Source organism: Aulonocara sp. 'chitande type north' Nkhata Bay, linkage group LG10, assembly GCF_057382095.1.
Source record: "Aulonocara sp. 'chitande type north' Nkhata Bay isolate Kocher_YH1m ecotype deep benthic linkage group LG10, A_spYH_male_GT1.1, whole genome shotgun sequence".
In the NCBI taxonomy this organism is placed as follows: domain Eukaryota; kingdom Metazoa; phylum Chordata; class Actinopteri; order Cichliformes; family Cichlidae; genus Aulonocara; species Aulonocara sp. 'chitande type north' Nkhata Bay.
In genome coordinates, this window is record NC_141353.1 from 12,693,884 (window position 1) to 12,706,760 (window position 12,877).

At 38.4% G+C, this 12,877-nt stretch overlaps 1 protein-coding gene across 2 annotated transcripts; it reads left to right on the forward strand.

Annotated features, from left to right (window-relative positions):
• Positions 1-8,953: 8,953 nt before the first annotated feature.
• LOC147320355 (E3 SUMO-protein ligase ZBED1-like) lies at positions 8,954-11,107 on the forward strand. Of its 2 annotated transcripts, none has more exons than XM_086307445.1 (2): positions 8,954-9,868; positions 10,064-11,107. In XM_086307445.1, the coding sequence occupies exons 1-2, from the start codon at positions 9,053-9,055 to the stop codon at positions 10,535-10,537; spliced, it is 1,290 nt and encodes a 429-aa protein (XP_086163571.1). In that variant the 5' UTR covers positions 8,954-9,052; the 3' UTR covers positions 10,538-11,107. The 2 variants fall into 2 exon arrangements, with proteins under 2 accessions (XP_086163571.1, XP_086163572.1); XM_086307446.1 differs by having other exon boundaries at positions 10,067-11,107.
• Positions 11,108-12,877: the final 1,770 nt, after the last annotated feature.

Here is a 12,877-nt window from a genome sequence, read left to right on the forward strand (position 1 = left end):
AGCGTGATGCCCAGAGACAATGATCTTATGGAGGACACCGATATTTACGTTGACGCAGTGCTGGAGAGCCTTCGCAGGGCTCTAGACTAACTTTTTGCCATGGGCGTACCGGTACACCTAACTTTAAAAAGTTAGGCGTACCGGCACAAAAGTTAGGCGCACACAAATTTTATAATAATTTATATAATATAATGTGTTTTTCTGGTGTCAGGGTTCGAATTTAAGGAAGAGACAAACGACTGCATGGTCTCTCAGTAGATGTCAAAATAGTGATTTTATTATACATATGTACATATGGGGAAGATGAGCATCCCAAGCCTTTTAAGAGCTGATCTCCCCCGAACAACCCTATCACAAGGCTTTTATTGCAATGATGACGTCAAATCACATGATAAGTATATCAATCAGTTCTCCCTTCTATGTCCTTCTATGGCTAAGAACAACAACATGTTCCAGATGTTTCCACTCAGCCCAGCACTCAGAGACAACAGTGTGTGTGGTGTGTATATCTATTCGTGTCTATTGTGTGTGTATGTGAACGTGCGTGTTTTACATAACTCTGTATGTGCATGTTTGTGTAAGCCTGCAAGTGAATGCAGGAGGCCCAACTGGACCGTCTAGCTCGAGAGGTGCTTTCGCCACATGATAGAGTATTGTATCTAGAATTCTATTGTAGCAGATTTACTAAATGATAAGTGATACATGATAATATTGATGATAAACTGATGCAGACTAATGAAGTAATAATGAAACAATAACAGTGCTTTATGAATGATATATATTGACCGTAAAATAAGATGTCTTCCCCAATACTGGATACACTGTGCTTTTTCAGCATTCAAAGATTGATGACACCGTGTCAGAGCACTGGCTATGAATTTCAGAAGGATCAGGCCTTAACTTAACAGAAAAGTTAGCAATAGTTCTTTTCTTATTACAGCTACATCCACGTCTGTCGTGCCTAGGCTGCTCACTAGGGCTGGGTATCATCACTGATTTCTATAATCCATTTGATTCCGGTTTTCAAAGTCCCGATTCGATTCAACTTAGCCTCAGACAGTCAGAAATATTATAATTCTGATCATTTATCAGTACTGACTGATGGGTTTAGATTTTGTTATTGTCATTTGTATTAAGAAATATGTACTCATATATGCTTAGAAGTATATAATCATTTGTAGATTGAAAGAATGTCTCATCCTAGGATGTCTGTAACAACTCTGTGTAGCATGAAGAGGGGAGTGCGTTCACTCCTCTACAGAGTGTTCTGGCATAGAGTACACACCTCCTAGGAGAGGTCGTATCTTCTCTTGCTGATATATGGTATAGCAAACAATCGTATATCTGTGTGAGTGTAAGAGCCTTTTGTTTAGAGGGACCGCTAGACTCCTGGCACCAGCTATGGGGAGTCTTCACAGGGTCACATGTTGACCTCACACAGATCACACACACACACACACACACACACACACACACACACACACATACACACACACACACACACACACACAAATAAAATGCTAAATAAACTATAATATCATGGCACTGTGTTTTCATACAAATTACAATCACATGTCTAATTTACATTCAGATATACACTTACCACCCACTCCTTAGTTACACCTTGCTTCTGCTCGATCGGAGCCAGTGCAGGGTTGGCAGAGATCCAGTAAGGTGCTGGAAACATTCTCCAGAGGTTTTAATCCATACTGACATGATGGCATTAAACAACTGCTGCCCATTTTTCAATTGCACGTTCCTTCAAACCTCCCATTCCACCACATCTCACAGGTGCTCTGTCGGATTGGCATCTGGTCACTGTGGCGTGGGGTGTTGTTTGAGAACAGTGAGCTCTATGCTGTCTCTAAGGATGAAATCCAGCAGTTTCTGGAAGACTTGGATTAACGTACTAACAACTATGCAACATTCACAGTCACCCTAAATCACATTTCTCCCCCAATTCTGATACTTGCATTGACCTTCATCAGGTCATCAGAAAGTACAACTTGTACAATGTATTTAAACACAGAGGTATTAATGCAAACAAGTTATGTTAAATGTAAGTTGTGTCGGTGGAATATGGAGTAGGTGTGCATGTAGAATTTATTACTTTGATATTGAACGCGTCTGTTCCGACCATTGGAAGTGTTTCACCGAGTGATATCTTTTCCTTGACAGATAAGAGCTAAATAAAAAGCTTTATGACTTCATAGGTCATTGGTTATCAGATCAAGTGACTTCAAGCTGTAACAACACTTGAAACAAGTGCTGGTCATACATAAAAAATATTTTATTTTTTGTGTTAGCAGGACACCACTCTCATGAAATATTATGTGCACAAGGGCACTAAAACCTCCAGAAGGATTTTGAATCTGATTTTTTTTTTAAAGTTGCATTGAAATAAAACCTAATTTTAATGGCAAATTTGTTCAGTTCCAAGGATACACACAGCAATAAATATACCCCAAAATAGAAAATAAAGCTTTGTATTTCCTGAATGTCTTTTCTCTTTCCTTTACTTCTTCTCCCTCCAGTTCTCCCTTTTTTTTCCATCATTCTACGTTTCTCTTAGATTTTTCCTATCTTCTTTCTTGTGCCCCTTTCATCCTCTCTGGTTATCTTCTTCCCTCCTTCCCTTCACATAGCTTTGCGTTTTGTCTTTCCTCTCCTGATTGTCCTCAGTGACTACGTGTGTCCCTCTGCACCACAGCTCCCGCCTCAGCTGAAATATGAGGAACACTAGGCTGTATATCATCTCAGCAGGTTTCACTTAAGCTGTAGTTTAGTTTATATTGATGACTTGTTATATTTTTAGCACTTTGAAAAGTTGAAATGAGTATCATCCAATTTTAATTAGGATGTTTCAGTAGCAAAATCAAACAAAAAACAGACTCATTAGGACAGTCACCTCTCTTTTACACAGTGTAATTGATCACAATTAACTAATCCAAAATCCAGTCTGCTCACTGATTAAAAATGTCTAAATGATTTCATTGCCAGTTTCTTTTATTTAAGTGTGCCTCACATTTCAGGATGATATAATTTTCTCAGAAATACACATCTGTAAAGCTGCTTAGAAATAATAAACTCCAAAAATCATCAAGGCTGAAAGTTTTTTTTAATATCGAACTAGCTGACAAATAATACATGTTTCAAACAACATTTAATATTAGACAAAGATAAACTAAGTAAAAATGCAATTTCTAAACTATGATTTCAAAGTCCAGACTTACAGTTTTTTCTGAATGCTTAAACCCTAACTGTGATTCCTGTAGCACAATCTCTAAAACTATTCAGACTTATAGCAAAACCACTCACTGAGTTTGCAAAACTAAAAGCACAAAAACTGCTTTGCACTCAGTTTGCAATTTTGTAACACACACTTTGCAAAACTGTAGGCACAATTCACTGCACAACACTCAATTACCAAATTTCCAACACACTCCTAGCAAAAGTATACACATGTATGGCTATCATTAACACTAATTTGCCAACTGTCTGGCACACTTTCACATGTGAAAACTTTTTTAGATAATTAGTTCACTTTGCAATCAGCCTAAGCACTATAATACAGGTAAGCTGTGTGTGCGGAGTACAATGGAGGGAGCAGAAAGAGTGAGAAGTAGAGGAGGCCGAGGAAGAGGACGTGGAGGTGAAGAAGTAGGATGAAGAGGACGACAAGGACAAGGAGGAGCAAGAGGAAGACGAGGAAGGGGGAGAGGAAGGGTAGGAAGAGTAAGAAATAGAATTGCTGATGACATCAGAGTTACAATAGTGGACCATGTCATCAACCGTGGAATGACCCTGAGGGAAGCTGGCCAACGGGTCCAGCCTAACTCGAGCCGCTACACTGTAGCAAGTACCATAAGGACATCTTGAAATGAGAATCGGTTAGTACAGTCACTTCGCACAAAGATTTGTAGCACTGCCATATGCCAATGAGAAACACACCAATACCATTGATGTAAAAATACTGAAATTGTTACTTTACAGAATTGCTAGATGACCAGATGCTGGGGCAGAGGAAGCATGTTCACTGCAGACCAAGTAACCCATATAGTCATTATGGCGATTGCAAATAATCCTATACTTGGAAATGAACACTTGTGTTTGTTTTGATGTGTTTGAATAAACACCAGTACTTGAAGTTTGGATCCCTCTATGCTTATGGATCTATGACAGAAGTATGAGCTCAAACTGACATAGCCTACCTTGTGCGCAGAGAAAGCAAAAGCCAGATGTGTTTTGTATTCATACCATCAGTGTGCAGTTGGCGCATTGTGTGCTTAGTAGATGATGGCTTGTGTGTACTGTTTGATACGGAAACACCATTTTTACAAAGGTGTGAAGAGTTAATCCAGCTGTGTTTGCTTTTGCAAGAGAACTACAATGTTTTGATTATTGGGTGACAGGTTTTCTTATTTGTGTGAAGAGTTTTGCAAAATTAGCCAATAGTTACAAAAAATGTGCTTAAGCAATCAGAAAAAACTGTAATAAGATTGAGCTGCTTTGACATCACCTTAACAGGCCATTCATTCTTAAAAATGTGTTAATATTGTTAAATAATATGTTTTAAAAAAGGAAGTAAGTAAAGTAAACAGGACACTGTCTCTACTGTCAGAGTTTTTCAGATTCATTATCTACCCTGACCATTTCCAGTTACATATCCTTCAAAGGTTAGTACCTATTTTACTTGAAGAGAAACAAAATCTAAAGCCTGACCGTGAACACGAAACAGACAATTCAATTTCCCATCAAACCATAATTGTAATAGCAAATCAGAAGCAAATAAATGCCACAGAAGTGGAAATATGTGGAACCTTGCTCTAAAATATTTTTCTTCTCAGTTGGCTTCTGTGATTTTGTATTCAAATATATACGCTTTCACAGAATAACAATTATGCCCCTGATGTTTGCTGATAGATGTAGATGAGCTAACAGGGTATTGATTGAATGGCAACAACAGTTTCCCGTATTCATTTGAATGATCCTGCTGAGTGGAAGCCAGTGGTGGCACGTTCAGAAAAAACAAATCACAAAAAACAACTTGGGTTTTCTCATCCAAATAGAAAATAAAATAAACTGGCAGATAGTGATTTACTAAGTGGAAAAGGGCTATTATAAAATCAGAGCTAAAAATTATGAGAGGACTACAGTATATCAGAAATTACTGATGCTGCTCATGAAGGCAGAGTTGGGATGACAGCGTGTACCAGAAGTAGAGTGAATTAATTTTATGTGAAACTTGACAATATTTTTTTCCCTGTAAAACTTTAATAAAAATTGAAAGGCGCCGAGTTTCTTCTGTCACTCTTTTACAACTTTCTAACACTTGTATGCTTTTCACCCATTTTCAGCACGTGTTGCTAGGCAACAGCACTTGCACCTTATATATATTTTTTCAAATAATACCACATACTAAGACAAAAAGTAATGCGTAATAATATTTTTATATTATGGATGTTTTGTAAATAAAAATAAAACCATTTTTATTGGACTGTCTTTCAGGGATGCTTTCTGGTTTCCCTTTAACAAACATCACAGCGACAGAATTTTTTTTATTTTTTATTTTTAAACAAAGTACAGCCTCATGGCACAAAGAAAGAACCCAAACTAAATCTGCACAGACAGACCTTGTTGTCTAGAATCAGTTCATTGGTGTTTTGTTTTTTTTTAAATCAAATTTTTTGATAGTAAGAAAAATATTGTCAGAGCTCTGGATAATGTATTGTTCCCTCTAAGTGCCAAAGACACTGATTTTCGTTAAAGGTTCATTTTATGTAAACATTTTACCTAACATCGCATCTGAAATCCCATAATATGCTTCTTATATGTGAACTGACAGTCATGACTACATTTGTGTACATGTTGGCAGTATGTTTCCTTTACTATATGTAACACGTCACTGTTTAACAGACACAGTGCCAGTTGGAGATGCATTACCATGGTAAAATGTGATTATTCAAGTGTCAGTTGTTAAAATTGATACTGTTTTGTTCCTTCAAATTCTCATACCCAGTGTTTAGCTCTGCATGGGGTCTTTTATTTTGAAAATACTGTAATACAAATCTCTTTACCCTTCCTGTGCGTGACTCCCTGTTCTTCCTGTGTGTGCTCTGGGCAGCTAGATGTGGCTTAGTTAAAAATGTAGTCTCTCCACCATTTTTAGTGGCACAGAGAAATATGCTGTGGTGATGGATCAGCAAAAATTGTTTGGAGTTTGTGTGATCAGCTCCAACAGCTGTGACGGAGCCAGAAAACAGTGCAGCTGCACCAGGTATAATTCTGAGGTATGCACTGTCCATACTTCTGGATACATACAGAGCTTTTTTTTTTTTTTTTTTTTTTTGGAACATTAAAAATCTTTTCGAATGAAATTTCAGATAAAGAGTTTATTCATCTTTCCATCCATTTTCTGACACGTATCCTGGTTCATGGTACACAGGCAGCAGCCCAAGCAGAGAAGCCCAGACCTCACTCTGCCCAGCCACTTCTATCCAGAGAAGATGCTGAGGTGTTCCAGGCCAGCTGAGAATATAATCTCTCCAGCATATTCTGGGTCTGCCTCGAGGGTCCTTAGGTCATTCACAACAGACCTCACATAGGAGGTTTCTAGGAAACATTCTGGTCAGGTGCTGAACCACCTCAACTGACCCTTTTTGTGTAATACAAACTAGTAGTTCCAGTCGCTCTACTCTGTGCTTCTCCAGAATAACTAAGTTTCTTATTTCTAAGGCCGAGCCATTCAGAGAAAGCCAATTTCCAGAGCCAACAAAACCACATCATCTGCAAAGAGAAGAAATCTAGAGGCCAGCAAAGAGAACATCTTGCGTTTAAAGATGGTCATTCATAGTGGACATAGATGGCCTCTTTATTCCTCTCTGAAACCAGCAAAATTAACACAGTGGCAGCCTTGAAATAGTCACTTGAGTTAAGGAAGCTCTCAATTCCTGTTTTGCCATTTGTTTCCGGTGGTCTCTAGTTCATTTGGCAAATATAGCTTCAATAAAGGCCAAATTGTTGATAAAATATGTCCTGGTAACATCTTGAAATTAATTGCACCCCACAACCATATGTCCACATATATTAGCACAAGGGCTCGTTTTGTTTTTTGGGTTTTCTTTCTATTACTGTATTTCTGTCTTTACCCTACAAAATAAAGAGCCTTGAAGTGGCTGTTGTCGTAATTCGGTGCTATATAAATAAAGCTGAGTTAAACTGAACATTTTGGAAAAAAAATATTCTCTGCATATTTCTAAACTACTTCACACAGTAGTTTCGCGTCACTGTCTGCCATGAATGTCCAGCCTGGTCCAAAGTCAATCGAAACCCAACACAAAACAAACTTAAACTGCCATCTTTCAGCATGCTGCCACCTTGTGACCAAAATTTGTAATATCAGGTGAACCTCTGGAAATCTATTTGCACCCCAGAACAACAAATCAACAACAAATGTTACAGTCAAAAAAATAATAATTACTTGCACCTCAGCATCCTGATGGAATATGTATTTGACCCAAGAAGGAATCTATATTAACAAATAATGATTCACGACAGAGCTACACAAATGCTCTCTCTCTCTTTTTTTTTTTTTTTTTGTTCAGCTCCTCAGATCATTTTAATGCATTGGGGGTTTGTACTCAGCCTTACTATGCAAGTTTCAGTCTGTTTGCTGTTTGCAAATTATTTGTCAGAACAATAGGAAACGACAGCACATCAGAACATATCCAGTGTTGATCCTCTCTATAAACTATGTACAAGAGCATATCGAGATCACAGACGGCGGATTATTGATTTAATTATTTCTAGCATTAGCAGAGATAAAATCCTCAATGGCCAGGCTTTAAGGAATGGCAGAGTTGCTCTGTTTGTTTAGCACAAACAAAACGTATTAAGGGCTCACAAAACACTCAGTGCTCAGCTTCACAATACAGCTGAATGGATGAGAACAATATCTGTGACGCAGTCTGGATATCTCCTTCATGATGGCTCTGTGTACATTGCTCGAGCTCAGTGCAGCAAATCTGTTGTTGGGAAAAACGACAGGGGCCTTTTAGTGCTCTATTACCAAAGGAAGGATTCTTAATTGGTAAAATCTGCAAATAGGACAGTGACAGACAATAAGAAAACATGTTAAATAGGGATGTAAGAAAATATCGATACAACGAAATATCGCGATATTTCGCGCAATGATACTGAATCGATATTTAAAATCACTGTTATCGATTTTTTTAATTGAAAAATGACATGCATTTACTGTTTATTTCTTTTGTATGTTGGAATTCAAACTCCGGCCACTGGTTTGCAGTTTTCACCGCCTTTACTATGACGTAAAAACGAGGTCTCGCGATAACTGTAGAAGCGTCTAGTTTGCCAAAAGAACGAAGTAGAACAGTCAGTGGACGTGTGTGATGCTAGCTAACTGATGACTGAAGAAGAGAGGATACAGCCGGCCCCCGCAGCTTTCAAAGCTGATGTGTGGACTTATTTTGGATTTAGGACAAAAGAAGGCAGTAAAGACTATGACAAGAGCTATGCAGTCTGTAAAATCTGCACCGCCAGAGTCAAATATTCCGGTAACACAACAAATTTACGAACACACGTGTCTAGACACCATAGCGACGTAGCGTCAAATGCTAATTTTAAAACAAAACGAGGTGATTCCTCTCAACGGACAATTGAAGAAGTTAACTTTTCGAAACTACCAGCAACTTCAACTCGTGCAACAAAAATAACGCAGTCAGTACTTGTTTTTATTTGCAAAGACATGCGCCCCCTGAGTGTTGTGGAGAATAAAGGATTTCGTAATATGATTAAAACGCTGGAGCCCCGTTACACCGTTCCTTCTCGACAACACATCACGGACATCGCTCTGCCAAAGTTGTACCAAGAAGTCAAAGCGACAGTGCTGGACTCTCTCAACTCGGCTGAGACAGTTGCTCTGACATGCGACGCTTGGACTTCGAGAGCCACTGAATCGTACGTAACTGTTACAGCACATCACATAACAGACCAGTGGAACCTTCAGTCTCATGTACTACAAACCCGAGCCATGCATGACAGTCACACAGGTGAGCACATTGCAGCGTTACTAACTGACGCTGTGGCTGAATGGGGATTGAACGCAAAGGACCTTGTTGTTGTTACCGATAATGCACCAAACATGGTTCTCGCGGCTAGACTTGCAGGCATGACGCACATACAATGTTTTGCACACAGTCTGAATCTCGCCTCACAGAAAGCACTGAAAATACAATCCGTGGTGCGACTTCTCGGGAGGATCCGACGTGTAACAGCCTTTTTCAGGCGCAGCACCACAGCCAGCAACCAGTTGAAGCAGAAACAGTGCCTCCTTCAGCTACCAGCTCACAGATTGATCACGGACATAATTACAAGATGGAACAGCTCCTATGATATGATAGAACGATTTTTAGAACAGCAACCAGCCATCTGTGCAGCTCTGCTTTCTGCAGAAGTTAGGAAGAGTGAAAAAGAAATTTTCACATTAAGTGAGTCTGACATCACATGTGCAGAAGAAGTTGTCAGGGCACTCAAGCCTATGAAGGACGCCACCCTGGTGATGTCAGAGGAGGGCATGCCAACCCTGTCCATCATTGCTCCTCTTCATGCCAAGCTTGTGATGGGTGCACAAGAAAGTGTTGATGATACACCGACAGTAAGGGACATTAAGACTGCCATAGCAGAAGATCTGGGAAAGAGATATGTAAATGAGAGGGAGACACTATGGATGGCATCAACTGTTGATCCTCGGTTTAAGGACCTGCCCTTCCTGTCTGAAGCAGAGACCAGTGAGACCTATTCCAGACTGTTGGACACTGTGGTGACTGTGATAAAGAAGGAAGAAAATGTAAGTAAATAAATTAGTTTATTTGGAAAAATTCAACTGAAGTTATAAGCAAGTGAATAAAGTAAAAAGCAAAAAAAAAAAAAAAAAAGCATATTGATGACATTTGTCATCAAATATTAGTGAAAAACAGGGTGAATCTTGGATTTGAATTTTGACTTTCTGACATTAATACTATTTGAATTTAATGTTTTTCAGCAGCAAAAGAATGAGGAGACTGACAAACAGGTGGAGGAAGAGAATGCCACAGAGGAGGCTCATCACCCACATATCAAAGACAACTTTGACTCCATCCCTCGGCCACCCCTAAAAAGACAGAGGACCTCATGTGCATTGGTGGACTTGCTCGGAGCTACGTTTGCCTCTACTAGTGACAATACTGCACCAAAATCAGAACATGATGTTGCTGCAGCTGAGATCAAGAGGTATAGAGATGAGACCCCTTTGCCTCTCACAGGAAATCCTCTCAGTTGGTGGAAGGACCATGAACAGGAATACCCTCAGCTATCCAAAGTAGCAAGGAGTTTCCTATGCATTCCTGGAACAAGTGTCTCTGCAGAGAGAGTTTTCTCCTCTGCAGGAGACATAGTAAATGCACAGAGAAGTGTCCTGAGAGCTGACCATGTCGATCAGCTTGTATTCCTGCACAAAAATCTGGAAATTGAAAAATAAACACTGAGAAAACACTACACATGTAAAATCTCTGATATGAGAATGTTTGACATTTTGGTTGAGTCTCATAAGCACTTATTTAGATGAGTAAATTCCTTTTTTCAGGTTGTACTAAAAGTGTTCCATTGATGGACACTGCAGAGCTGTACTTTATTTTATTAACACTTAATTGTAATAGCACTTTACATTTTTTGTTAATGTTTACTTGGATGGATTCTTCAAGCAATTTCATTTTTGATTTATATTTGTTTATGTTAAGGTCACATAAAAAGTGCTTTGTTTTGATGCTCCATAGAGCAGTTTTTGGATAAGTATTTTACAATCATAGTACTTAGAAAGACTTCAGTGTTACATGTTTACTTTTTTCATGTTAAAAAATACTTGATATTTCAGTAAAGTAGTTTTTGTTTGTTTATTTGACATGACTTCTAATAAGGCAGATGTTAATTTCTCCATTCATTTTGAACTTAGAGTGTTTTTGTTTCAGATGTTTCATGTCAAGCATTAAACAGTTTGGACTGTTTACTTGAGTTTTCCTAATTAAATTTAGTCCTACTAAACACAAATATCGTCTGGCTTTTAGTATTGCAATATATCGTATCGTCTACCCTGTATTATGATACATATTGTATCGCCAGATTCTTGCCAATACACACCCCTAATGTTAAATATGGTGTATATTTTAAGACAAAATATCCAGCCTGGCACTTCAGTGATTACGAGTAAATACAGTGAAGTGTCAGATGCATAATCCCCAAATCAAATTAGGAGTAATTTGCGTCACTTAAAATGAATGAGCTCTCACTTAAGAAAGAGTTTTTATTTGATCATTTCCCAAACACCATTAGGGCCTGTGGAGAGGATCAAAAGTAACCCTGACTTGTGCATATCCACTTCCTGAGAGCACTCAAGATGCATGTAAATGTATTCAGAATCAGTGTGATGGGAGAATTACAAATTAATTTGATATTTGTGTGGGTGTTCTGTTTCACAGGTGGTGAAAATGGAGCCTGACCATTTGTCACCAATCACAGCATCAAAACCTAATGGGAGGCGTTGTCAGACCTAATGGCAGAAGGTGCATTCTGTGATAAAACAGGGTAATTCCACTTCACAATAATCACAGGGGGGCTATCAAGTCGATAACTGCGTTTACAGCAAATGTCTTTCTGCACAGAGCAGGCAATTTTCTCTCTTGCAATAGCCGGAAACCCATTTTATTCGGGGAGTGTAGGGAATTGGTGGGTGCTGAAAGCAAAATTTCCCAGGAGGGTCTGGACATATTGTGAAAATCACTCCTACTGGAATGTAGCCAACATATTGTCACTCAGAGGAGGGTGAATTTGGGAACAATATTGTGTGCGCTCAAAGGAACAAATGCGCTCCAAGGTTGAAAGGGGCAGCTTGTCAACTCTGTGGCACTTTTTGGAATAATCTATTTGACGAAGGTTAGAGATAATATTGGTTTACCAAAATACTGCAATTCAAATTGATATCAGACTTGGTCTTTATTTGTCCAAGAAAGACTTCCCATTTATCTTCTGTTTGACAGCATTTAAGCAGGGACACATTTACCTCATGGGATTATATCTGAAAACAATCCAGACTTAAATATGCATTATTCTGTTTAAAGAAACCAATGGACACAAATTCTTTGGACACATTTGGCATCTTGCCTTCTCTAAAGGTCAACAAACCTAACATCATAATGGTCGGTCTATAAATCTGAAAAAGCCTTTGAAATTAAGAGTTTAAATTAAGCCAAGAGCCAGAGGTTGATATGATTAACCTCGTGGTGACCATTACTTTACCAACAGTTTTGCCACAAATTATTTATATTACAACTTGCAGATATGCCTTTCCTGTTGGTATTGTATAAAACATGAATGGAACTTGAATAAATATTAATATGCCCCCAGTACTGAGATAGAATCAATCTTGCTCTAACAGTAAATGGCATTGCGTTCCTCAATTCAGCTGTCTAACTGTCTAAACACAAGACGTCCACAGAAGTTATTTTGGTGAGACATGACCTTTAAAAATATCTCACTATTTTCTCTGAATTTATTTGAAAAGTCAAATGTGAAAAGTCTCCAACAAAAACCATTTACCATTGTTCTACCAAGCAATTCTTTTCTGTCAGTTAGAGATACATAAAATCACAATATTATTCATAATAATATTATAAAACAATGATATGATTCAGGTGTTATTAATGTTTTATTATCAAAGATTTTCCCATGTATGCTGCATTTTGACACTATTCGGGCACATCATTAATCACAATCACAGCTACTTATTCCTTTTTATCTCTTCGACTGGTCACTTCCCATCAAAGAG

Bases quoted from the DNA above. Each gene is read 5' to 3' on its own strand.
- LOC147320355 (XM_086307445.1), top strand. From the start codon at position 9,053: ATGCATGACAGTCACACAGGTGAGCACATTGCAGCGTTACTAACTGAC. The intron at 9,869-10,063 runs GTAAGTAAATAA...AATGTTTTTCAG, and splicing joins TGATAAAGAAGGAAGAAAAT to CAGCAAAAGAATGAGGAGAC.